At 36.7% G+C, this 25,021-nt stretch overlaps 2 protein-coding genes across 5 annotated transcripts in view; both read left to right on the forward strand.

Annotated features, from left to right (window-relative positions):
- Nucleotides 1-9,437, forward strand: part of atp8b5a (ATPase phospholipid transporting 8B5a) — a 64,631-nt gene extending 55,194 nt beyond the window's left edge. For 2 of the 3 annotated variants that reach the window (XM_087253344.1, XM_087253343.1), the window contains exons 21-28: nucleotides 1,291-1,432; nucleotides 2,286-2,469; nucleotides 4,046-4,269; nucleotides 4,365-4,448; nucleotides 4,832-5,077; nucleotides 5,172-5,310; nucleotides 6,389-6,519; nucleotides 8,167-9,437. In XM_087253344.1, the coding sequence (XP_087109470.1) occupies nucleotides 1,291-1,432; nucleotides 2,286-2,469; nucleotides 4,046-4,269; nucleotides 4,365-4,448; nucleotides 4,832-5,077; nucleotides 5,172-5,310; nucleotides 6,389-6,519; nucleotides 8,167-8,484 (1,468 nt within the window). In that variant the 3' untranslated portion in view covers nucleotides 8,485-9,437. The remainder of the gene's footprint in view (nucleotides 1-1,290; nucleotides 1,433-2,285; nucleotides 2,470-4,045; nucleotides 4,270-4,364; nucleotides 4,449-4,831; nucleotides 5,078-5,171; nucleotides 5,311-6,388; nucleotides 6,520-8,166) is intronic. The other variant, XR_015491054.1, reaches the window with a different exon arrangement.
- Nucleotides 9,438-13,629: 4,192 nt separating this feature from the next.
- Nucleotides 13,630-25,021, forward strand: part of rusc2 (RUN and SH3 domain containing 2) — a 28,113-nt gene continuing 16,721 nt past the window's right edge. For both annotated transcript variants that reach the window (XM_087253337.1, XM_087253338.1), the window contains exons 1-2: nucleotides 13,630-14,025; nucleotides 22,583-24,274. In XM_087253337.1, the coding sequence (XP_087109463.1) occupies nucleotides 22,733-24,274 (1,542 nt within the window). In that variant the 5' untranslated portion in view covers nucleotides 13,630-14,025; nucleotides 22,583-22,732. The remainder of the gene's footprint in view (nucleotides 14,026-22,582; nucleotides 24,275-25,021) is intronic.

The raw sequence follows: 25,021 nt of genomic DNA on the forward strand, positions 1-25,021 counted from the left end.
GTAGTCTTTCTTATTATTGCTTCTTATTATAAAAATAAACAGGTAACACTTTACAATAAGGTTCATTAGTTAATACATTTACTAAAATGAACTAATCATAAACAACACATGTTCAGCATTTATTAATCATAATTGAACATTTACTAATGCATTATTAACATTCAAGTCCATACCTGTTAATATTAGTTAATGCACCATGAGTTAACTTGAACTAACAATGAACAACTGTAATTTCATTAACTAACGTCACCTAACATGAACCAATACCGTAGTAAATGTATTGTTCATTGTTTGTTCATGTTAGTAAATGCATTAATTAACATTAACTAATAAACCTTATTGTAAAGTGTGACCAATAAACATTATTACAAAATATTTAGCATATAATTGCATTAGTACATTGTACAAATTAGTATTGTAGTGATACTTCATTTCATTTGTAAAATTTGATTAGACAATGTTAATAATAAATACTAATATTACTGCTTCTACTTCTTACTTGCGTATTCCCAAGGCTATTTATATCGAAGTTGATATTTAGCCACACCATATTGGTGTTTCGTAAAATATAGTTTTTATGAGGTGGGTTGTTAGTCCGACGCTCAACCCCCAACCTGGAGGACCAGGACATACACTGGTCCATATGGACAAAATCAGAGCACCCGGAGGAAACCCATGCAAACAAGGGGAGAACATGCAAACTCCTCACAGAAATGCCAACTGACCCAGGTGGGGCTCGAACCAGCGACCTTGTTGCTGTGAGGCGACAGCATTACCCACTGTGCCATCGTGTCGCCCACTTCTACTACTACTACTACTACTACTACTACTACTACTACTACTACTACTACTACTACTACTACTACTACTACTACTACTACTACTACTACTACTACTACTACTACTACTACTACTACTACTACTACTACTACTGTTAATATTTTTCATTCATTTATTTTCTTTTCAGCTTAGTCCCTTTATTAATCTAGGGTCACCACAGCGGAATGAACCGCCTTTAATAATATTAATGATGATGATAATAATAAATATAGCAATCAGATGTATTTGCTGAATTTGTTTATTTTCCAATTAAATAAAGCATGTACCGTTTAATGGTTGGTAAATAGTTGAGCATGTGTTGCTGAATGGTTAGTTGTCAGCCACAGGTTGTATCTTTGGGGATGAACTTTATATTTAAAATGTAGTTTACAAAATCTATTTTGTGCATTACTTTTTTTTTCAAGTTTTATATTTACATCTTTTTTTCTTTTTTTTTTTTTTTTTGCAAAGGGATGCCCGTCTGAAGATGCAGCCTTCTACTGAACAAGATAAATTTCTTATCCCTGAGGTTATCCTGGGTAATACTCCTAAAGTGGTTCAGGATGAACATGTGAACGGAGAATATGGACTGGTGATAAACGGACACAGTCTGGTAAGAAGCATGTCTTCCTCCCTGTCAGTCCAAATCAAATCTTTGTGCATGTTCAATTGGACTTCAACCATATTAAGGAACTGTGAATTTTAGCCTACTTGCAATTTTTTCATTCCTCAGTTTCCAAGATAAACAAACTCTGCGTTTCAGGTTGACAAAACCAATCAAATCCAACCAATTTAAAGTAACGCCTCCCTTCCTTTTAAGAATTGGCTCATTTTACAAATCCCCAGTAGTTAAACAGTAGCCTACAGTTTTACCATTTATTAATCCATTCAGCCAATCTGCGGGTCTGATGGGAGCACTTTTAGCTTAGCTTAGTTTAGCTTAGCATAGATCATTGTATCGGATCAGACCATTAACATAACTCTCAAAAATAACTAAAGTGTTTTAAGAATTTTCCTATTTAAAGATTGACACTTCTGTAGTTACATCGTGTACTAAGACAGGCAGAAAATAAAAAGCTATTTTAAGGTTGATAAGGCTAGGTTACTCTTATTCTGGCATAATAATCAAGCCATGGCTGCAGTAGACACACTGATCTTATTCAGTGCCTGAAATTAATGAAATTTCTAGTTCAAATAGACACGGTTTAGGATCAGCACCAAAGTAAATATGTTCTTAATTGTCTCACACAAAAATCGTCATGGCATTGATGATATTTATTGTCAAGTTGATGCTGCGTAATATCATTGTGCCTGCTGCAACCATAGTACGTCAGAAAGGTTCTTTGTTTATTACACCTGAATGAGAGTATAGTTCCTAATCATATAAGCGTAGACTAGAGTGTTGCTGACTTTGTTGTCATTCATGCTGTAATGGTTTCATATCTGTGTATATCTGGTATCTGCAGGCGTTCGCTCTGGAGAGCAGCATGGAGCTGGAGTTTCTGCGGACAGCATGTATGTGTAAGACGGTGATCTGCTGTCGGGTCACTCCTCTACAGAAAGCTCAGGTCGTGGAGCTCGTCAAGAGATATAAGAAAGCTGTCACCCTGGCCATAGGAGATGGAGCTAATGATGTTAGCATGATTAAAGGTGAATATAAGGATTACGTCAACACACATCTATAATAAAAGAAGGAACTTTGTGGTGTTTTATGATATAAAGTGGTATTTCTGTTAGAATGTGGAAAAAATGTAAATAATTTGTTGGTATTACGTCAAAAATTTGAGTTAGCACTCACTTACTATGCTTTGGCTAAGTCCCTGGTTTATTAGGGGTTCCCACAGTGGAATGAACCGCCATTGTAGATTTATTGCAGTGTTCATTTTTTGTACAGTTTATTGTCTATACCAGTGGTCACCAAGCTTGTTCCTGGAGGGCCTGTGTTCTGCAGATTTTAGCTCCAACCCTAATCAAACACACCTAAACAAGCTAATCAAGCTCTTACTAGGTATACTTGAAACATCCAGGCAGGTGTGTTGAGGCAAGTTGGAGCTAAACCCTGCAGGGACACCGGCCCTCCAGGACCGAGATTGGTGACCCCTGGTCTATACTATTGTAGTATTGTTATTTGAATTAGCCTAGAACAGGCATATGCAAACTTGATCTTGGAGGGCCGGTGTCCTACAGAGTTTTGCTCCAACCCTATTGAAACACACCTGCCTATAGCTTTCTAGTAATTTTAATTTATTTGTTCAGCTATGTTTGATTAGTGTTGGAGCAAAACTCTGCAGGGACACCAGCCCTCAAGGTTCAAGATATGAATATTGTCCTAGAAAAGTGGTTCTCAAACTTTTTCATCAAGTACCACCTCAGAAAAAAAATTGTCTCTCCAAGTACCACCAAAATGAGCAGTATTGAAATATAGTAACGTAGTAGGCGCAGTAAAGCAGCTACAACTCTGCACATTTAAAAAAAACGTGGCAGATTACCTCAGAAATATAGACTACATGTCATATATGGCATAATATATACATCATTTTTAATAAATTTTGAAATATATGTAGGATGTACATGACATATTTCATTCCTCCGTGTACCACTAGAAGGAAGCCCGCGTACCACTAGTGGTACACGTACCACAGTTTGAGAACCACTGTCCTAGAATAATGTCAGTTCGGTTTTAATATTTGTTTACATCTTTCTTTTGTATTTTCTGAAAATCACAGTTGGGTTCATACTTAGAATAACACATTTTATTTATTGTGAAAATCAGGGTTACTCTAACAAAAAAAAACATTGGTATTGAATTGTCTAAAAAGAATATAAGCAAAGCTTCTTTTTATTTTATGCTCACAAAAAACAAACAAACAAACAAATGGTTTAAATAGTATAGTATAGTATAGTATAGTATAGTATAGTATAGTATAGTATAGTATAGTATAGTATAGTATAGTATAGTATATAATAGTGACCCCTGATAAATCAGGCCGAAAGATAGTGAGTATAGTATAATCCTTTTTTTTCCATTTAAAAGAACAATTACTCACAAATAAGTACAGAAATAAAATAAAATATAAATCCAAAAAAAATCATTATCAAGTGGACGAAAACTAAAAATATTCAGTCTTGGTTTATGGTTTTTACTAGCAAAAGGTATTTTTGTTCACATTATGTGGTTTTATTTTTTATTTAGAGTAATCACATCCTCTCTATTCTCTCTCTGCAGCGGCTCATATTGGTGTGGGTATCAGCGGTCAGGAAGGGATGCAGGCTGTGCTGTCCAGTGACTTCTCCTTCGCTCAGTTCCGCTTCCTGCAGCGCCTCCTACTGGTTCATGGACGCTGGTCATACCTGCGCATGTGCAAGTTTCTGCGCTACTTCTTCTATAAGAACTTCACCTTTACCTTTGTGCACTTCTGGTATGCATTTTTTTGCGGCTTTTCTGCTCAGGTGAGCTTAAAACAATTCTTTCCCCCCTCTTTGCAGTTACCTTAGCTAAAACTTTCCATTAAACACAAATGTTTATATTTTTATTCTTCTTTTAGACGGTTTATGATGAAGGCTTCATCACTTTGTATAATTTGGTATACACTGCTCTTCCTGTTCTGGGAATGAGTCTGTTTGACCAGGTAGGAACATGTACTGTATAATAATGTTCCCTTAATAATCTGAATTTATTTATATTAGTCGTGTTTTATTCAATTTGATGTATGCTTTAAGTTACAAAATAGGTTAAAACAAATAGGTTTGTGTGTGTCCAGATGATTAACATTCTGCTTGATGTTGGATTCAGTCAGTTATTGAAAAAACATATTTTTTGAGAATGCAAGCAGTGGACCTTTTTATTATTAACTTTCAGTAAACATTAAAACATTTCTTTTAACCACCCTCATGAGTGTTATTAAGGCGGCGAATGGGACCTTGTAGGATTTCAGTTGTATATTATTTGCCATAAAGGAGGAGGTTGATTAAAATGAAATATGGCTTGCTATTGATTAGTGTGTTTGTTCAGGATGTGAATGCTAACTGGAGTCTGGAGTTCCCTCAGCTTTACGTGCCGGGTCAGTTGAGTCAGTACTTCAGTAAGCGTGCCTTCATGATGTGTGCGCTTCACAGCTGCTACAGTTCTCTAGTGCTGTTCTTCGTGCCTTACGCCACTACATATGACACCGCGAGAGCCGACGGCAGAGATGGAGCAGACTATCAGTCATTCGCACTCATTACTCAAACCTGCCTCACCGTCACTGTTTGTGTGCAGGTCAGTTTCATGCTGCATTGTGATTGTGACTAATGGATTTTATTGAATAGCAATTTTTTTTAAATACATAATTTTGTTTCTTTTTTTGCTATAGTTGGGGCTGGACCTCTCGTACTGGACTGTGGTCAACCATCTGTTCGTTTGGGGAAGTTTGGGAATGTTTTTCTTTTTGACCTTCACCATGTATACTGATGGACTTTTCAAGTTACGTCCAGCTTCTTTTGCTTTCATAGGTAAGGGGGAAACACACACACAAATGCACGGACACACACACAATGGTGTGAAAAAAGTTTTTGCACCCCCTTTTTAGATCATTTAAACTAATTTAAATATTCGTCAAAATAGCAAACACATCATGCAGTTTTTAAATGAAGGTTTTAATTATTAAGGGAAAAAATTTTGCCCCTTAAACCTAATACCTGGTTGGCCACCGTAAGCAGCAACAACTGTAATCAAGCAGTTTGAGTTTGAAAAGAAGAAGTGAAATTTTTATTTATTTATTATTATTATTTTTTTTTTTTTTTTGAGCCCGAAATTGTCATTCCACAGCAACTCAATTGGATTGAGGCCACTCCAAAGTCTTATTTTGTTTTTCTTCACCTAGTAGTGGACTTATGGTGTAGTTTATATTATTGTCTTGCTAAAGAACCCAAGTTCGCTTCAGTTTGGTTTAGGGGTAAACACTTTTTCACAAAAACACACACATAGCAATATATTATTTGGGTTGGTGATGTAAATTATAGTACAAAGCCAATATGCTTTCTGTTATAGTACATATTTATTTCTATATAAATATATTATTTTATACAATATATTGTTTCAAACAAAAAAAAAAATTGTTAATAAAAGTCACGTTATAATGCAGAGTTATTCTAATTTATCATCATCATCAAAAGTCATTGGAGCAGAAATTAAGGTCTCATAATGTAACTTAAAAGTATAAATAACTGGAAAAAATATATAGTGAAAATATGCAAAATAATTAAACAATCTAAATCTTACTCAGCATTATTGAGTTTGTTTGGAAAGACATTTCTTGAAGTGTCTGGGTCTGGGGTTCTTAAATCTGTTTCTGTTTATTCTCTTTCTTCATGTCTTGCATTTTGGAATGTAAACTGATATTTCCTACTGACTTAAACCCATTTTTAGCTGGTGAAAGTTAAAATGTTCTGATTATTTTGGCCTCCATTGTTTTTATGCAGTAGCAATGTAGCATATCAAATTTGATCTTCATTTTAGATACTGATTTGCATTTTCAAGAAAACCTGTATAGTATAATGTATATACCGTGTGTTTATGGTGTTTTTACAGGAACTGCCCGAAATTGTCTTAACCAGCCCAATGTGTGGCTAACCGTGGCATTGACAGCTTTACTATGTGTCTTGCCTGTGGTTGCGTACCGGTTCATCTACTGCCAGATCTATCCTACCATTAATGACAAGGTAGAGTTACTGGACATCCCATTATCAAAACAAACTTACACACACACACACACACACACACACACACACACACACACACATACACGCACGCACGCACGCACGCACGCACGCACACACACACACACACACACACACACACGTACATTACATAACAATCTGCATTCAGCTATTTCTATGCTGTATTTCAGTCAACGTACAACTCATTTTTCATCCAGCTTACACATTGGCATATTCTAAATGTTACATTTTTGATTACATGCACTCAAACTACAAGACTGTTGAAAGCTTCATACTGATTGACTATCAAAAGTTTCAAGGTGTGCTGTAATTTTCAGGGAAACACGGAGGTAAATTTGTTCAAGACTGATTTTGGCCCCATAACAGTTCCATAGTCATTTTTTGTCTTTTTTTTACATGCAGTACAAAGACACATTCGTACAAAACAAAAACAAGTTATCAGCACTGCTGGGTGACATTTATTAATAAAACAGTGCTGCAGCTGAAAAGCTTCAAGACATTTCTCAGTAGCAACAGTGCTGATCTCAATGCAGTTGAACTTGTCAGTGTTATTTTAATAAACTAAAACTATTGGTCAAAAAGCATTTTCATTAACTGAAATAAAATAAAATATTCACAATGAATCAATAGCTTAAAACTGAATGAAACTAACAACAGTCACTAAAAAACTTAACTGAAGTAAAATAATTAGCAAAAATAATCATGTTCAGAATTAATAAGCACTAATTCTGTGGTGGAAATTATGACCTGCTGTATATATATATATATATATTGTGTACATATCTTAAATATAAAATTTGTTTTATATCTTATATCTTTGTTATATATCTTTTCTTTTATTTTTCTTCTTAGTTTTTGGGTTTAGAGTCTGTTCATTTCTTTTATATTTATTTTTACGACGAGGTTTACACAAGAGCTCTGGCTGACACTGGAAATGTTTTGTAAACTCGGCTGAACTAAAATTAAAACTAAAACAGTGTCTGGTTCTGTCCGAAATCGCCTACTACTCAGTAGGTACTGCATTTGAATGTGAATTCAGCCTATTACTCAACCGATAGAAAAGTACGTTCTATACAGTATGAATGTGAGTAGTATGAATGAAGCTCAAACGAACTACATCCACCATTTTATCATGATTATGTGACACACCCGCTTCACTCTCATTTATGAATTCTCTCGTTGTGCATCATGGGATAGCGTCGCGTCTATCGGATGAGCACTTCAAAATATAGCCTGAAGTAGTAGGTCATCTGGGTACAGTACTACTCGCATACTGTTTTTCAGATACTATGAATTCAGACGTACCACTCAGCTCACATACTGTTTTTAGTGTGTTATATAGTATAGAAAAGTATTACATTTTAGAGCAGTGATCCCAATATCGTGAAACTTATATTTTTATCCAAGGTTATCATACCATTATAATTTTATACCGGCCCATGCCAATCTATGAGTGTGCATTATTTCCCAAAAGCATCATCACTTTTAGACATTTTCAGCAAACGATGGTAGCATTATTAGTATAAAGATGTCATAAAATGAATAACAGAGAGAGAAAGAGGATGAAAACATGAATGGATTCACAAACATTAAACAAGTGCTTATTTCCTTATTGCTTGTTACCTCCAGGTGAGGTATAAGATGCGTCAGATGAAGGAGCCGGCTCCTCGGCCACGTCCGCGGCTGACCCGCAGGAGCACACGCCGCTCTGGTTACGCCTTCTCTCATGCCCAAGGCTACGGGGACCTTGTGACATCTCGCAGATTCCTCCGGCGACCCGCGCCCGCTCGCTCCGCAGGCTTCACTCCAGCTGGACGCTCTCCTGGGTTCAAGCCCACGGGTCGATCCGCAGGGTACAGCCCGGTCGGGAGAGAACAGAACCCTAAACAAAAAGTTGAACCCACGTCACTGCAGATGTTTCGTGCTGTTAAAGACGCTTCTTTCTGAGGGTTCAGCTGGAGATAGAACACGCTGTTTACAGGGTTTGAACACTTGGAGATCAGTTCACAGCTGCTGTGTGATGTTAATATGAATATAGAAGTTTATACACGCACTAAGAACCATTGACTTGACAAACTGAACTATACTGAAGCACAGCGAGCACTCGTCTTCTCCACTGTAATCATTACTACATCAGCAACAGACATGCTGGAGTGTCCACCAAAGCTTTTTTCATGTGGGTAGCATATATTTTATTTAATTCTATATTTAAAAGTGGCAGTGGGTGTCTTTTAATATTCATTCATGAATATCATATTTTAGAAAGTCATCTGAAAAGTTTACAAAATCACCAATCATTACATTAATGTATGTCGACTGAACACCAATGAAGGAAAGGTAAATATCGCTGTTCTTTTTGGTATCGGATTTTGACAACATTAAAGTGGCCATACTTTAAGTACTAATCTCTGGCCCAATCCCAATTTTATTTTTGTACTCCTACCCCTTCCCCTTGGTCCATGAAACAGAGTGTGAAGGGGAAGGGCTTTAAACTTTACCCCTAAGAAATGGGACGCCGCTACAACACCTGCTCACTTCATCAGATGTTATAGCGATCTCTTGCTTTATGTAAGATTGACGATGAAGACTGCTGTAGTTATTCCAGTTGCTTTATTTTTTTGGTATTTATCTTCAGGTAATTACCGAAGGCAACGATATTATGTTATCATAACGATATAATGTGGCAATAGGCTTGTAACTGTACTGAGCATTTACACAGTGGCCATATTCATCTATGTAAACACAAGAAAACAACATGAGTGTTTTACCAAACACGGTAAAAAGCTCATTCCCAGCCACTAGACATTACTGACTGGGTATTTGAGTGTCATCGAGTGTCAGAATGTTGTGGGACTGCTATACAGGAGATATAATCATGGATTAAAAATAGAGAAATTTTGCGTTTTTTATTTATTATTACATTTTTTTTTAAACCATGATGGTAAAACACGAATGCCATTATGAACATATTAAAACATATAGTTGTTTGTTGTAAAAATTCGTAATAATGACATTTTTTGTCATATTAATTTGTGCATCTACCGACTGTGCAGCCATCTGCTGTTGTAGCTGGTATATTCTAGAAAATTTTCTTACCCCTTGATTTTAAGTGTGGCCCTGAAAAATCTCCCTTTGAAGGGGTATTGAGCCCTTCCCCTTAGCCCTACGGCTTCAAGCTAAAGAGAATTGGGACACCCCTACCCCTTGTTTTGCAAGTTAAGGGGAAGGACTAAGGGGTAGAATTGGGATTGGGCCTTTATTTCAGATATGAAGTGTTCAGATGCAAAAAATCCTCTAAATGCTGTCTAAAATGTTCTTCTAAAAATGAGCATTTTTCCAGGCGCTTCGAATGTTAGCATTCGATTGAATGGGCATTATCAGTGATTATCAGCTGATAAATAGGGACCAGTAGGGGCGTTCTGCACCTACTGGTAGGCTCAGAAGGCTGTTATCATCCATCCACATTGTTAACCAGCTATACTAATAAAGAAGATTCCAGATCCAGATCTGTTTTTACATTACTGTGATGATTGAATTTAGGGTTGTGGTAGAGGTCAATGTTTATAAAATACAATTAATGGCAAATTTAACAAACAATATAAATAATTCTTGTGGTTAATCAGCTATATTAATAGAGAAGACTGCAGATTTAGATTTGTTTTTACATTACTGTTATGGTTGGGTTTAGGGTTGGGGTAGGGGTAGATGTTTATAAAATACAGTTAAAGGGAAATTTAATAACTAACATAAATAATTTCCGATAACTTACGGCCGCTGCCATATTTGATCTATAGCTGATTAACCATGTGGACGGATGATAACAGCCTTCTGAGCTTACCAGTAGGCACAGAAGGCCCCTACTGGCCCATATCTCTCAGCTGATGACCACTGATAACGCTCATTTAGTCGAGTGATAACATTCGAATCTGCCATTTTTCTGTGTGTAGATTCAGTCATTTTATGTTTTTGTGGTGATGAATAATTATTTTCAATGCCTTCAAAGTGAAATAAGTGAACACAAACATTAGAGGCTGAGAAAAATGCTAATATTATAAAATGAATAATTCAAACGAGGCTTTGGCATCTGTACTCTTCATATTATCTTTCATGTAACATGACTGCTGTTCAAAGACTAACTGAGGTCTTCGGCAATTTTAGCCTTACTTCCTGCCATGGAAACACTGTCAAACACTGTAGTGTTTCTGAGGCCTGGAAGAGATTTGTCAGCATGTCAAGATGTACAGTAGGTTCTGTGCTGCGAAAGCAAGATCTGCTTAGTATGCACCTCCAAAGGTTTAGACTCAAATTGATGATCAACAACATTATTACTGCTCATAACACTGTCCCGAGGAAGCCTCTGGAACCGAAATTCAGATACAGTGCTCAGCATAATTAAGTACACCCATTTTGAAAATGAATATTTTTATTTATTTCTCAGTAAATATAGGCAATGCATTTTGGTACATTTAAACAAAAAATATTTATTAAACAGATATATTTTTTTAAATAATATTTTAGTAACTAAACATATTTAGAAATTAAAAGATAATACAATCCAATTCAAGCTTCAATTTTTCCTTTTTTTTTTTTTTGCTTCTCTTGATTTTTCCTATTTTTATTTTATTTGTATTTGATATTTTTCTATGATATAAAAATGTGGGTGTACTAGTTTTTGGACTCTTAACTTATGTCGTTAGATAAGCTACAGATTTGGTTTCAGTACTGACTAATCTAATGTATATGCACAAATATTTTATTGTATAGCTTCCTGTTAAAAATAAATGACTTTAAAAGATAGATTTGTGAGGGGTGTACTTATATATGCTGAGCACTGTATGCAACTGGTCTATGGCTTATAATGCATGTCAAAAACCAAATGACAATCTCAACGGTCTGCACCATCGGACCAATCAGAGCAGAGCAGGCTCTCAAAAAAGTGGGGTTTAGAGAGCCCATGCTGTGAGTAAAGAAGTGATTTAGATTCAAGTAAATTTATTGTCGAAGACCTCTAAAACAAAATGATTTAATTTACTCGCCCTTTACTTGTTTCAAACCTCTATGGGTCTCGTTCGTCTGTTAAAGACAAAGGAAGCCATTTTATAGAAACCTGTAACCATTGACTTCAGTAGTATTTGTTTTTCCTACTGTGGAAAATGATTGATTGGATTTACACATTTTTATAAGTTATATGGGTTTAATTGAAACAAATAAATTAAATTTAGTTATGTTCAACTTAATTTGTCAATTTAAATTCAACCCATATAAATGTTCAAATTAATGTGATTGCAGGTTTTCAGCATTCTTCAAAACATCTTCTTTTGTTTTTAAAAGAAGAAAGAAACTCATAAAGGTTTGGAACAACCTTGAGGTAACTGTCCCTTCAAGAACTCTTAAAATAGCATAAAGGGGACATTTTTAAAATGAAAAATAATTATTGGAGGAACTTCATTGACTGTAGCTCTAGAGCTAATTGTTGCGATCTGGCAATTTCAGTTAACTAAAATCCCTGTCACATATATTTCTATGGTGTCTATGATATCATATCTCTAGGAGGTCAAAAATTCAAAGCACAGTTTCCGGCTCTCCTTCTCTACCAGGTACTTCGTCCACTGACCCCTTGACATGAGTCCAGAATTCAAAATGTGCCACACCCAGTATTTTATAGTCAATTCACAACCAACCATTTTTTTGCCATATTTATATTACCATTTTCCGATCCTTCTCTGGCCTTTGAAATGAAAATGTACTTTTAGAAACTCTATAATAGAGCCTTCCAATCATGTGAAATGAGAAGCAATGCTGAAGCATGGTCCTCATATACTGTAGTTCAAATAGGACTGACGTGATCAAGGACCTTGATATAAATAAAGCCAGCCGCTCATTACTTATTTTAGGATCTGCTCAGCAAGTTGATGAAGAGTCACATATGCTTCAGTAATCTAACGCCAGAAAAGGCACAATGGTTTAATTCATATACCATACACTAAACTTTACAGGTTTGTTACAAGCTAGTCATCTTATTGTATATTTTAGGTGCTTCTCTTCATTACTTCACTGACTGTGGTGTGGGTCTGTGTGTGTGGGTCTGTGTGGGTGTGTATGTAATGCATTTTGACATCATGATCTCAGCTTGCAATGCATACTTTTTTTCTGAAAACTCCACAAAGACTATATCCCAAAGATTTCCATTTGGAAACACAAAGGAAAATTCTTTTTTTTTTATGTTACAGGTTTTTAATGCACTTCAAAAGAAATGAAGAGAGCAATTTGAACATATTCATAGTATCCAGCACAGTAAAACACTTCTGGATAATCAGCTTTTATTTGTGTACATCGCATTATGCCTGAACTATGCATTTTTTTGTAAAAGCAAAACTATTTTGTACAAATAAAATACTTTTATACTTTTTAAAATTTTGAGTCTGCATTTTTAGCCTTTTTGAGTTTGTTCAGTTATGCACTGCTGTTATAAGTTCTTTATACTCCATTTAAGATGAAGTAATGCGATATTTAATTAACTCATTACTTTCAAAACTCTCTTCAAATGAGTTTAATTAACTTTCAATACATTTTGAGTAAAGTTGACTGTTGAGTTTTATAGAGTAGACAAACATATCAGATCGGTTATTGGCTTCAGTTTTTATCATCCCAGCTTGCTGTCTAAAATCAAACATTTCTTAAATCCCACCATGATGACTGTCCACGCTTGAAGAATGTTTCAGAAAGCATCTAAGACAAAAACAGAATTCAAAAAATAAAATAAACAAGTAAATGACAGGATGAGAGTGTGGTTTAACGTCACAAAAATCAGATGAGGGCTTTTCTTTTTCTGAATTGCTTTTTTAATTTGTCAGTAGGGTTTAGGGAAGGAGGAGAGCGGGTCTTTTTAATATTTTTTCTTTTTAATTATATATTTTTATATGCAATGATATTCATACATGTCTATGTGCCCCAAATATCCAAACACTTTTTGCAGCAACTGCAATCCCTGTTTTTCCTAACTAAAATTAGGTGGACCCTCCAGACAGACGGGCCCTTAGTCCATTAATGGGACACGCCAGCTATTTAACTCTCAGTGCTGAGAGTGAAGGCAGGCTTTCTTCCACCAAACAATGAGAAACGCAGTGACCGGAGAGTAGCCTAAACAAAGAGCTGCCTGCAGGGCACCAGCAGTCCAACACCGGGTTGCCGCCCTCACGCTATCAAGCCACAGTTTCCAACCCCTCTCACCTGGACCCAAACAGAAGTGGTTTGTGACCCCCATCACCGTAAAGATGCCCAAAAGTCAGCATTCTACGGACGCGCAGTTTGTGTGAGCGCGAGGGCGGGCGCGCGCATCATCTGACGTAGCGCCGTCCACGTCTCTCAGCGCTGCGCTGCTGTTGCGCTCAGTATCTTCACCACAAAATCAACCCAAACGTCAAGATTGTTCACCGTGGTTTGACATCCTGATATTTGGGAGCCGTAGACATGACATTTATCGTCAATGTGAGTATAAACGTGCCGCTGTTTTCATCATTTGAAAGGAATGTGGTAAACATGGTGCGGTGGAAGCTAACCGGACTGCCCGCTGGCAAATCTTACATCACTGCTTCTGAATCATATTAAACAGAGATTGTGGTTTTATTAGTTATTAACGCGACATTAATGAGGGTTGTGTTGTTTTTAAATGGTAACGTTAAGATACAGGCGTTTTTGACGTTTGCGCGTGCACCGTTATGTCCGCTCACATACGCCCGTTTTTATGCGTTCATCGTTCATGCGTTAACATTAAAGGTCGGCATGATGGGCTTTTACTGTAATACAGATGATTTTCCAAGCTTTTAGAATAGCGATTTATGATCATCATTACACAAAAGAAGCACCTTGGGATAGAAAAACAGACAGGCAGTTCGTTGTTTTCATGCTGATTTGACATCGTTTATTTATTTATATGTCAATTAGGCCTTCGCTGTTTTGGTGCATTACATGTAAGTGAAGAAAAAATGATCATAGAGCTGTTAAAATCAGTAAATAGGGTGACAGATACAGGGCGTGCTGCTGTTATGTCAAATGTGCCATCGTGATTCGCTGAGGGCGCGCGCGTGTGAGGCCTGTGTTTGCGCATATCGATCACAGCACCAGCGGTTTCATAATAAACACAGGCTCATCATCACCTCAAATCTCTGGCCTGCACTTATTTTATTATAAGCGATACGAATTATCGAATAAACACTGCATTGAACAGCATATAAAGGCTTTTTGATGTACACGCTCTGTATTTGATTGTTGAAGGCTGCTCATATGGGAGATTGTTCAGTATACTTTTGTTCTGTACCACAATATGATTGTAAAGAAATATGCCGTAATATTTGCATTGAAGAATATTATAAAATAAGTAGTTTTTTTGTAGTTTTATAAAGTGTCATTATTGTGGTGGTTATTATTGTAAAAAAGGTCAAGTTTCTTTTTTTATGTGTGTTGGCTTGTAGATTACTTGCTGCGTAAGCAAGGGCAAGGGTTTATCTTTCTCCAGAAAAAAAGAAAAGAAAAAATCACATTAGACTACACATACCATATCCACCTGCATTTGTTGATTATGTTATAAATAAATGCAGTGCAAACATGTACAAACATTTAACCCAATAGTTGGATTTGTCTCAGCACTTTTAGAGCACAGTATCATAGAACATTCATTTACTTCTCAGAGGCCTCTAAAGAAGACTTGCACTAAAGGTGTCATGAAATCAAAATTTACATTATTTACCTTAACTCGCATTGATATTCTTGAGGTGAAAATTGAATCTGTTTAATCCAAAGAAAAAATATATATAAATCTGCAAGTTAATCCACTGTAAATATTGTCTTTGTTATCTGTAATCAAAATGTTTGCTGAAAAACTACATTAGCCTCTTAATAATTCTGCACTAGGCATGGTACTATAACCGCTTTCAAGGTTTACTGAGATTTGGAAATTTCAAGGTTTTTAAACCATCAAAGTTTTCTTTTATACCATTTCTAAGGTATATGTAAGTTTTGTTTGTTTTTTAGATGTTATTCACAACTACACTGAAAAAAATATACAAAGATTGTTCTTTTGCATTTACAAATTTTTGTTAAGTTAAATGGTTGTAACAAGGTTTTTGGGCTGAATTTAAACAAACAAATTAAGTTGAACATTTCTAAATGTACTTTGTTTAAATTCAACACATATAAATTGTTTGCAACAATTTTGCAGACACCCTTTTCAGTGTATTTTATCTATTTTTTATGGCAATAGTATTTCAAGCAGGAAAGAAACCCTTGCATTAAAAGCTACTTGTCCAAAATATTTAAAATGTTTCTTAAAGTAAAATATATTGCGTTTAATGGTGGAAAACGTTGTTGTTTTTTACCCAGACATTTAAAAAGAACTTGTTAAATACAATACTGTGATACTGTGAAATCGTGATATTTTTATTCAAGGTTATCATACTGTCAAAATCTTATACCGCCCATCCCATGCCTATTCTGCTTAGCAAATTACACTAATCAGAGTGTAGTGAGCAAAGAGCATCTTTAGCTCCATTACTCTAAGAAACATTGAGTGACATGATCAGTCAGTTATTCTCTCTATGCTTTCTAAATTTATACAGAGAATAGTTTTCATTTCTTCATTTAATTTTTTTATTTGATTATGTCATTCATGAGATTGTACATAGTTCTTTACTTAATTAAAGCCAGTGATTTGTTTAGTCTTATTTTAATTTACCACTTTGCTTCAAATCATATTTGAAATGGGATTCAACACCTTGCTAATTTGTTCAGTTACTGTCTTATAAGGTTTTAACAAATACACTGTAAAATCCCCCTTTTCAAAAAAGCCCCAAAAACAATAGAATAGAGAAGTGGCATTAATCTTAGGTCAACTTAAAGGGATAGTTCAACCAAATATTAACATTTCCTCACACCAAGGGACTTCTGAACTTTTGTCCAGCATTCTTTTTTGCATTTCTTCTTTTGTGTTCTTTCTTCTTTGCAACACATGTTTGGGACAAGTAAAGGATGACAGAAATATCAGTTTTGTGTGAACTATCCCTTTAATATCTTACAACGATCTGAGAGCAATGTAGAATTTCACATGCTGTTGGATGACAGTGTAATTATTACAATAGCACAATAGTTTTACTCTCTGGAAAGCTTTTATTATTCCAATGTACAGAAACTATACTGAATATAGGATTTATTTTCTGTTTAACAAACGGACACAGACTGAAATCTGTCTCTTCCCGCCTCTGATAGAACTTTCTAGTCGGATTGCATCTAACAAAAGCAGCTAGTGTTCAAGAGATGAGTGTGAGATGTTGATTTCCTCTTTTAGATTGAAGCTTATTATTCCTTTTTGAGGGGTCAGATTGGCCATGGCACTATCATATAGTAAAACGTTCTGTATAAGGCACCATATTATGATTTTCATCACAAATAACATTGCTTAATCCATAGAAACCATAATTGCACCTGATTTAATAGGTTACACTGGTGTCTGTTGATTTTATTTTGATTTGCATGAAATATAGATTTGGTTGGATTTTGTGGGTTTTACTTGATTAAACTACCCGAAAAAAATCATGCAAAGTAGTCAGACATTAAGTAAACTCTTTTTTTATCACATGAAGGGTATTTAGAGACTGTTTACACATCGTTTTTTGACTTTAATATCTTCTGTTATAAGGACTTCCAGGGTAAAGTCATAGTTTCCTAAATGCCTGTTTGAAAGCAGCATTTCTTTTTTTAAAGTCTTGAAATTACTGTATTTATTGATTGATTGCAACACAACATGCACTTCAAATTTTCAGTTAATCAGTCTATATTTTAGTATAAATTGCCTATTAATCCTCCTTTACATGTTAACTAATAGTAACCAATCTGCACATCTAGTCCTAAATCATTTAAATAGCACAAACACTGTTTTTCTCTTGAATGTTTTTGCATCTGTGTGTGTGAAGCATGCTGTCTTGTTAGAGGGTGTCTGCAGCTGTCTGTCTGATCTTGTAGCTAAACGCCCAGACTGTGGAATGTAGTTGCTGTCATGGCCTGTAGTTATGTAACCCTGCATGAAAGGAGAGAGAGGGGGAGATTTTTCTGCCCCCTTAGCCATCTCTCTGTCGCCTTTTTCTTTTATTTACTACCACAATAGGTTAGGATGTTGATGTACAGTAGCTCAGCTGCTGCGGATAAAAGTATCAGCCAAATAATTATCTAACCATCTACTCCCTACAGTTTGTCTCAGTAGCGTATGACTGATTAGATGAAGTCAGGCTAAACTGAGTCATGAATTGCTGGAAATAGTTGCCTCGGTCTGTATAAAATAACTTAAGGTCTAAGATACAAGAGGATTTAAACACAATGCCAATTTAAAGTACACTTGAAATTAAAACTAACCATATTGATTTTGTTAGCTCACATTGCTAATTTTGTGGTGAATAATTTATCCGTGCATGTCATAATGAAAAGAAAGATAGTTTACTTTTGTAATCAATAATTAAAGTCTGAAAATGCACTTTCTGTTTGTTTTTAGGTAAATTCTCAGATTACGTCTGTCTGAGGTATTGGGCGTGGCTAACATACTTAACCACGCCCTTTTAAATGTCAGTTTTGACATTGTTATGACAACAAATAAAAATGGTGAAGAGGAGGTGTCTGTTAGGTTGTAATAACTCTCCCGAAACCCTTTTCCTGAACTTTCTGAATGAAATGCCTACTTTACTACATCAAATAGCTTGCAGTAGAAACAAGCCACGTTCACTGATTACCATTTAATATTCAGTTTCTCTAAAACTGCGTCACAATACAAAAAATATATATAAAAAATAAATGGTTAGCAGCTTTCGGTTTGAAAAGTGGAACTCATCTGCAATGGACAAATTTGTGGCTGGCTTAATTTTTTGAAATTCTCATTGCAGCGCATTATTTGACTGAATTTTATAGAATTTTCATCAGTTATGACATCTAATTATGAGATAGTCCACATTGAATCAGCATTGATAGACAGAAGGTCTTGTGAATACAAGAGAGATCATGTGTGTGCATGTCAATGACAAATAAAAGAATAATTTGAAAGTAAATAAATTAGCTGTCTTCATTGATTAATTAATTAATTTATTCATTCATTCATTCATTTTCTTTTTGGCTTAGTCTCTTTATTAATTATGTGTCACCACAGCGGAATGAATCGCCATCTTAATAATAATAAAACAATAATATAATTATTATGCAAAGAAAGTCCCTTAATGTTGCTTTGAACATTAAGAAATTGAATAAAATTAATAAAAACATTAAAGACTGTGCACATAATGTAAACGTTCATAAAGTTGTTGGCCATATTATGAAAACTTAAGATTCATACCTGTCAACACTGGGTTAAAAATACAGCATAACACCCCTTTTCTATTTTTACACACATCTTAATCTCAAAGTTTCCACTTTTGGTCTTTTTCAAATTGTGCGTAGAGAAGCCAATTGTGCATAAGTGTATCATTATGGAACACATCTGACAGTCATGCAGCATTACATAAATTGTCTGATTCGGAGGCTGGATAGGAATGCAGCCACTTTATATTAATTTTCAAAGTGCTTACAAGCCCAAAAAAATAAAAATAAAAATAATGAAAGAAAAACTGTTGAAGAGTTCTGGCAATTATGACATTCGAGATCAACTGTGTTGATGTTATTGCCACCTTTTATAGAAAGATTTAAAATGCCTAAATGGGGTGATAGTGGGATAGAATCCGATGGTATCATAAATGAGCTCAACAGCGGAGAGCAGTCAGAGTTTAGCAGCTGTTAAACACATGTGCTCACACTACAAAAAAAGGCAACTGTCACTCATAGCAATTGCTATGGTTACTACTGATGTTTGGGGGAAGCGCATTTATTTCAAGCTGTGATGACAATAGCCCCTTTTAAACAGTGATACCAGTAAAAATCTGGAAAATTTCCGGAAAGACTTTACCGGTATATACAAAAAAGCGATGTTCACACAGTCGAGGACGTTACGGAATTTTTCCGAAAAAGAGCATTTACACATTCGTTCCAAAATACTGGTAAATTCTAAAATCATTAACCAGAAATGACCTCTAAACGGCTGGGCTTGTATTTGTAAACATTTGACTACATTAAAAACTCTGTGGATGGATCAGTATTGTGAACAACTCCGATGAAAACATATAGAGAAACACTTTCGCATGTCGAGATGTACATGAAACTCATGGGCTGTTTCACGGGCACACGCAAAGCTTGAATGTAAGCAAACAACGGCTTATCATAAGCATCTTATCGATAATTATTTACACAGTTGGCATTAAGATGAACATATAAACATTATCTGCCTAATTTCTAGCAACTAAATGTGTCTGGGGAAATATTCAAAGGCTTTAATTCCCATTAACCACACGGACGTAAATGGACGGACGTGACTGTTCTGATTGGCTAAAGCAGACGTCTCATGTCAGCACACTCTATAGGTGCATGCGCTCTTTCCGGCAATCTTCCTTCTGCATTTACACAGTGCAGCATTCTGGCAAATTACTGGTAAAGTTACAACTTCTCTTTCCAGAAAATAGCCAGAAAAAATTTACCGGTATTTTCAAAAAGGGCCTGTTCACACATACACACCTTTCCGGAAAATTGCCGGTAATTTTCCGGAAAGGTCTGTATGTGTGAAAGGGGCTAATGACTGGAACTACATGTGTGTGGATGAGAATATATGATTTTCTTGTCCAAAACACCTGCAGGCCGATGGGAAGACAAGTGTTATGTAATGAAGTTTAATCTCGCCAAACTACAGAGGATTCTGACTAAGAGATGGTGTTAGCACTAGCAGAGGTTCTCTTGCTGTTGTATGACACATCTGTCTAATGGATTTCTCTCTGTATAAAATGCACATAATTACATTAGATTGATATTGATATTCTGTGTTTTTTATATAATAGGTTATTGTCAATATATTAAGAATTAACCTCAGGTAAAACTGTGCGAAACCTTCGTAATACTTAGATGATAAAGATAATAAAAGTTTTTATTATCTTTATTATTAAGCTTATCACAACAAAAATGAATGTTAATACAATGTTATTATAATGCTTACATGTCAAAGTTTTAGGCCATTACAAAACAACAGTCTTTTCCTCTGTTATTTAATGGCACCGCTCTGGTTTATACTATTGATTTTGTCTTGTTACTATACAATGGGATGACTGTCACACTTAAAGGCACACTCACACATAGAGGCTTTCAGCTGATGTAATGTGCTCTACTACTCCAAAGAGAGAGTTTAAGGTCATTGTCAAGCTTTGCACGTCCTATTACTTTTTGTTGTACTGTATGTGTCTGCCCACTCTGGGCCCTAACAACAGGTCAATGATCCACAGCCATTTCCTCCTTCAAGCTTTCCGTCTGTCTAAAATAAGGTCATGGTCAACATTCATTCCACCCTTCCTCTCTCCAGCGAAGTTTGAATCATCTCTACACCAGAATATAAATATCCATGCATGGTCAAATATCAACTTCTGGTTAGCATGTATGTGCCAAAGTTTTTGTGCAGGATTTCTCTTTTTTGAGTTCAGCGTTCATACAGTTAGGCATGGGCCGGTGTAAGATTCCAAACCACAGTAAACCTTAAAACCCACGCCTACATACAGTACTTTCTTGAACATTTGGAGTCCTATTCTCTTCATGTTCTCTTCTTTTTCATTTCTTTATGACCTATTTTAACACACTTAATCTGTTTTTGTCTGTTTTTAATCATTTTTATTATTAGTTTTTATTTTTCTTATACTTGTCTCTTTTATTCCTGTTTATGTAAAGCACTTTGAATTGCCACTGTGTATGAAATGTGCTACATAAATAAACTTGCCTTGCCTTGCCTTGTTTTTATGTCCATTTACATCAGGGGTGCTTGATTAGCTGGTTCAGGCTTGTATAATTGGAGTTGAAGATAAAATCTGCAGGCCATCGGCCTTCCAGGACTGAGTTTGGGCACCCCTGCTTCACATAAAAGTTACTATTTAGAAATAGAAGTGAGATACTTTAGTTTGATGTATGTTACAATCCTATGTTTGTCTTGTCTCATCTTATAGCACATCTAATTGGCCACTTCCAGCTTGCTTGTTCCTGATTGGCCTACAGCAGGGATGGCCAACCCTGTTCCTGGAGAGCCACCTTCCTGCATATTTCAGTTGCTACCGATATCAAACACACCTGAACCAATGAATTAGGACCTGAACACCACGTGATAATTACAGGCAGGTGTGTTTGATATGGGTTGCAACTGATATCTGCAGGAAGGGGGCTCTCCAGGAACAGGATTGGCCACCCCTGGCCTACAGTGTTTTAAAAAGCCATGACACTACTTCCTTGGCAGCCATCTTGTTTTTGGTCACTTGCTTGTGTTTGTTAAAACGTTTGTATGTGCTATAGTGCAGTTTTTCACTAAATGTATTAATCACATTAAAAATCAATAATTAAAAAAAACCATAATCCACATTCTAAATCCATTATTATCAACTGAATGTGAGCAGAAATTATGCTGTGAACTTTATTTTCTGAAGTAATAATTGTGTCTCAGGTAGGCTTAGCACGATACTGGAATTTGGTACTAATCTATACTGAAGTTTTTAAAACGTCCATTTGACATTTGAGCGCTACTGAGCACGTTCTTAAACAACGCTGATTTGCTGCTGTGTCGATGTGCTCAATAGAAATGACTGTGATTAGCCGTGAAGGTCTTCAGTTCACTGAACTCACCGCTGTTTACTGAGTGAATCCACAGATATAGGGACATTGAAGCGTTGTAAAGTCACATCGATGAGCTGGTTGGTCTGTAAACTGACATATCAGCGATCCGCTGATGAATCACGGCTTTAAAAAGCTTCAGTGTCCCTGTATCTGTGGTTACACTCGGTAAACAGTGGTGAGTTCAGTGAAACAACAAGATACCCAAGTAAAATATAATTTCCTATTAGCATCAAATAATTTAATTCAATAGGACAGTTTATAACAAAATCTTGTCTTGCTTCTTTTTTCCCAGATGTTTTCCTTCTGCCAAGAAAACCTTTACTTTAATGTTCATCACTCTCCAAAACCACGGATTGGCATTGGACGTGTCAACTAAAATCCTCTGAAAACCCCATTCTGTAAATATCCCAGTATACTCTGTCTTCGCCCACACTAGAAGACAATGGACAGTCCACCTAAGCTTGCAGGAGAGACTCTTATTGTCCACCACATTCCGCTGGTTCACTGCCAGGTTTCTAGTTCACGGAAGTGCTGTGGTAGTTCATTAAAAAGGAACAGTAATCCTTTCAGCTGTCCGGAGAACCTGGGATTGAGTCGGACGACCTCCCTACCTGAGAGAGACATTCTTCAGCGGGAGGCACTGGTGTACAGCAGTCTCATACAGACCTCAAGCAGCAGCCTCAGCTCTAGTGACACTTTTGGGGATGGGGGGATGAGAGTAGGAGAGAAACGAGGAAGGGGAGGAAGGGAAGGGAGTATGGCAAGTGACACTTCCTCTTTCACCTCAAGCAATTCTGAAGATCATGCTCAAAGCCTTTCGATGAAGACACATGAACGGCCAAGGCGCAACCCCTTTCTTCTCAACACTGAAGATGAAGATGATGAGGATGAAGACAATCTAAATGGATATTTGGAAGACTCCTCTTTTCACTTGCATGGAAATTTGCATGAAATCTCGAATGCTATGCTTTCAAATGAAGACCTGCCACCTTTCCACCTACATGACCTTGGGTTCACTGCTGAACCTTTTCTCTTGCATGAGTCTACAGAAAAACAGTGGTGTTCAACAAATGGACCAAGTAGGGAAGCAGAGAGTAGAGACCATAAAAGTGGGACTTTTGATTTGTCTACTCACATGGAGGGTCTGAACATGCTGAGATTAGATAGCCAGAGACGCCATGGAAGCAGTGGTTCAACCCTTTCTATGGACTGTGGTGAGCAGGAATGGGGTGAGGATGATGATTATGAGGACCACTCCATGCAGGGGGGAAGAGGCAGCTCAGAGTCTTCCAGTCTGGCAGCACCACACTGCTCATGCTGTGGCCTTTCCCAACCATACTCTGAACCTTTTCAGGAATTTTCTGAGTGTCACCAGGGCTATGGCAGTGATTCCTCCTGCAATAGCTCAGATGGAGTACTGGTTAACTTCAGCACGATTTACAACAAGATGAACAATGTTGTCCCAGCTAAGCAGTCCCTAAATATCAACAGTTCCACTGAGCAATCCTGTGCCTCATCTGTGTCTGAGCTTGTTGGGATGTGCGGGACAGAATGTAGCAGTGGACGTGGCGCTTTCTACTTAGACCTTCACACCTCCCCAGTCGAACCCCCTCAGCATCCTTTAGCCACACAAGAACATGCAAACTCTTCCTCTATATCTCAGCAACAAGGTGCCACTTTGGAAGTAGATGCCAACTGCAACTCCTACCATAACATTCTTGGAAGTGAGGGACTGTCGTCTGCTGAAACCTCTGCCAATGACCTCACTTCGTGTCTTCAAAGCCAAGCTCGCTTGGTTGTAGCAACACAGAATTACTACAAGCTTGTGACATGTGACCTTTCTTCCCAGTCCTCTCCCAGTCCTGTGGGATCATCGGTCACAAGCTGTTCAGATGAGCACAGCAAAGGGAGTCCCACTCAACCAACAGAGTACTACTTATTTCAGCAGATGAAAGAGGATGAAGAAGAGGAAGACACAGAACTGGTATGTTGTTCAGTGTTCTATTTAGCATTAGCATTTTGTGCTGTCTTCCATGCTCTATTTCTTTCTTAATTTTCATTTGACTTCTAGGGCAAGGCTGATAAATCCATTGATTAATTCTTGGAGTTTTGGAGTGCATTGTGTTTGTCTATGGAATCAATTTTGGTCTTAGTATTTAACAGCATATGACACTCTAGTATAGTTTTTAACCTAGTGAGCCCGAAGAAGAGCAATTGTGCTTTCGGTCATGTACTGTAAGTGGTCAAATGAACTTGCTCCATGCCTTTTATTGCACAGGATGTAATGTAAATGCAATAGCAAATACTTAATGTTTGTTTTCAGGCTGATTCATTCTTCTGCATCCAGTGCACGCATATGCTTCGCCGCGGCCTTTGTATGGTCACATAGCCCTCACCGTGGCTGATGCTGATGTGCACCTCTTTAAAAAATGTAACCACATGTTGCAACGTAGCATAGTGCAAGCTCTGTGATTGGTCAGCTTGGTAGCGATGAGAGTGTGGGCTGGGTTGAGAGCCGTACAAATCTGTTGGCAAGTGTTATTTGCAGAGCAGCACAAACAGCACGCAGAAGTATAAATGCACGGCCACGCGCAAGGCTTGCACCTTTGATCACGCCAATCACTGATGCAGAAGTATAAACCAGCTTTTATGTTCAAGTGGTATGTGTAAAAATTGACTGTGTGTGTGTTTGTAAAGTGTACAGCACCATCTGGTGGTAAAAACTAAGCTC

Source organism: Danio rerio, chromosome 5 (genome assembly GCF_052040795.2).
Source record: "Danio rerio strain M-AB ecotype USA chromosome 5, GRCz13ab, whole genome shotgun sequence".
Classification (NCBI taxonomy): domain Eukaryota; kingdom Metazoa; phylum Chordata; class Actinopteri; order Cypriniformes; family Danionidae; genus Danio; species Danio rerio.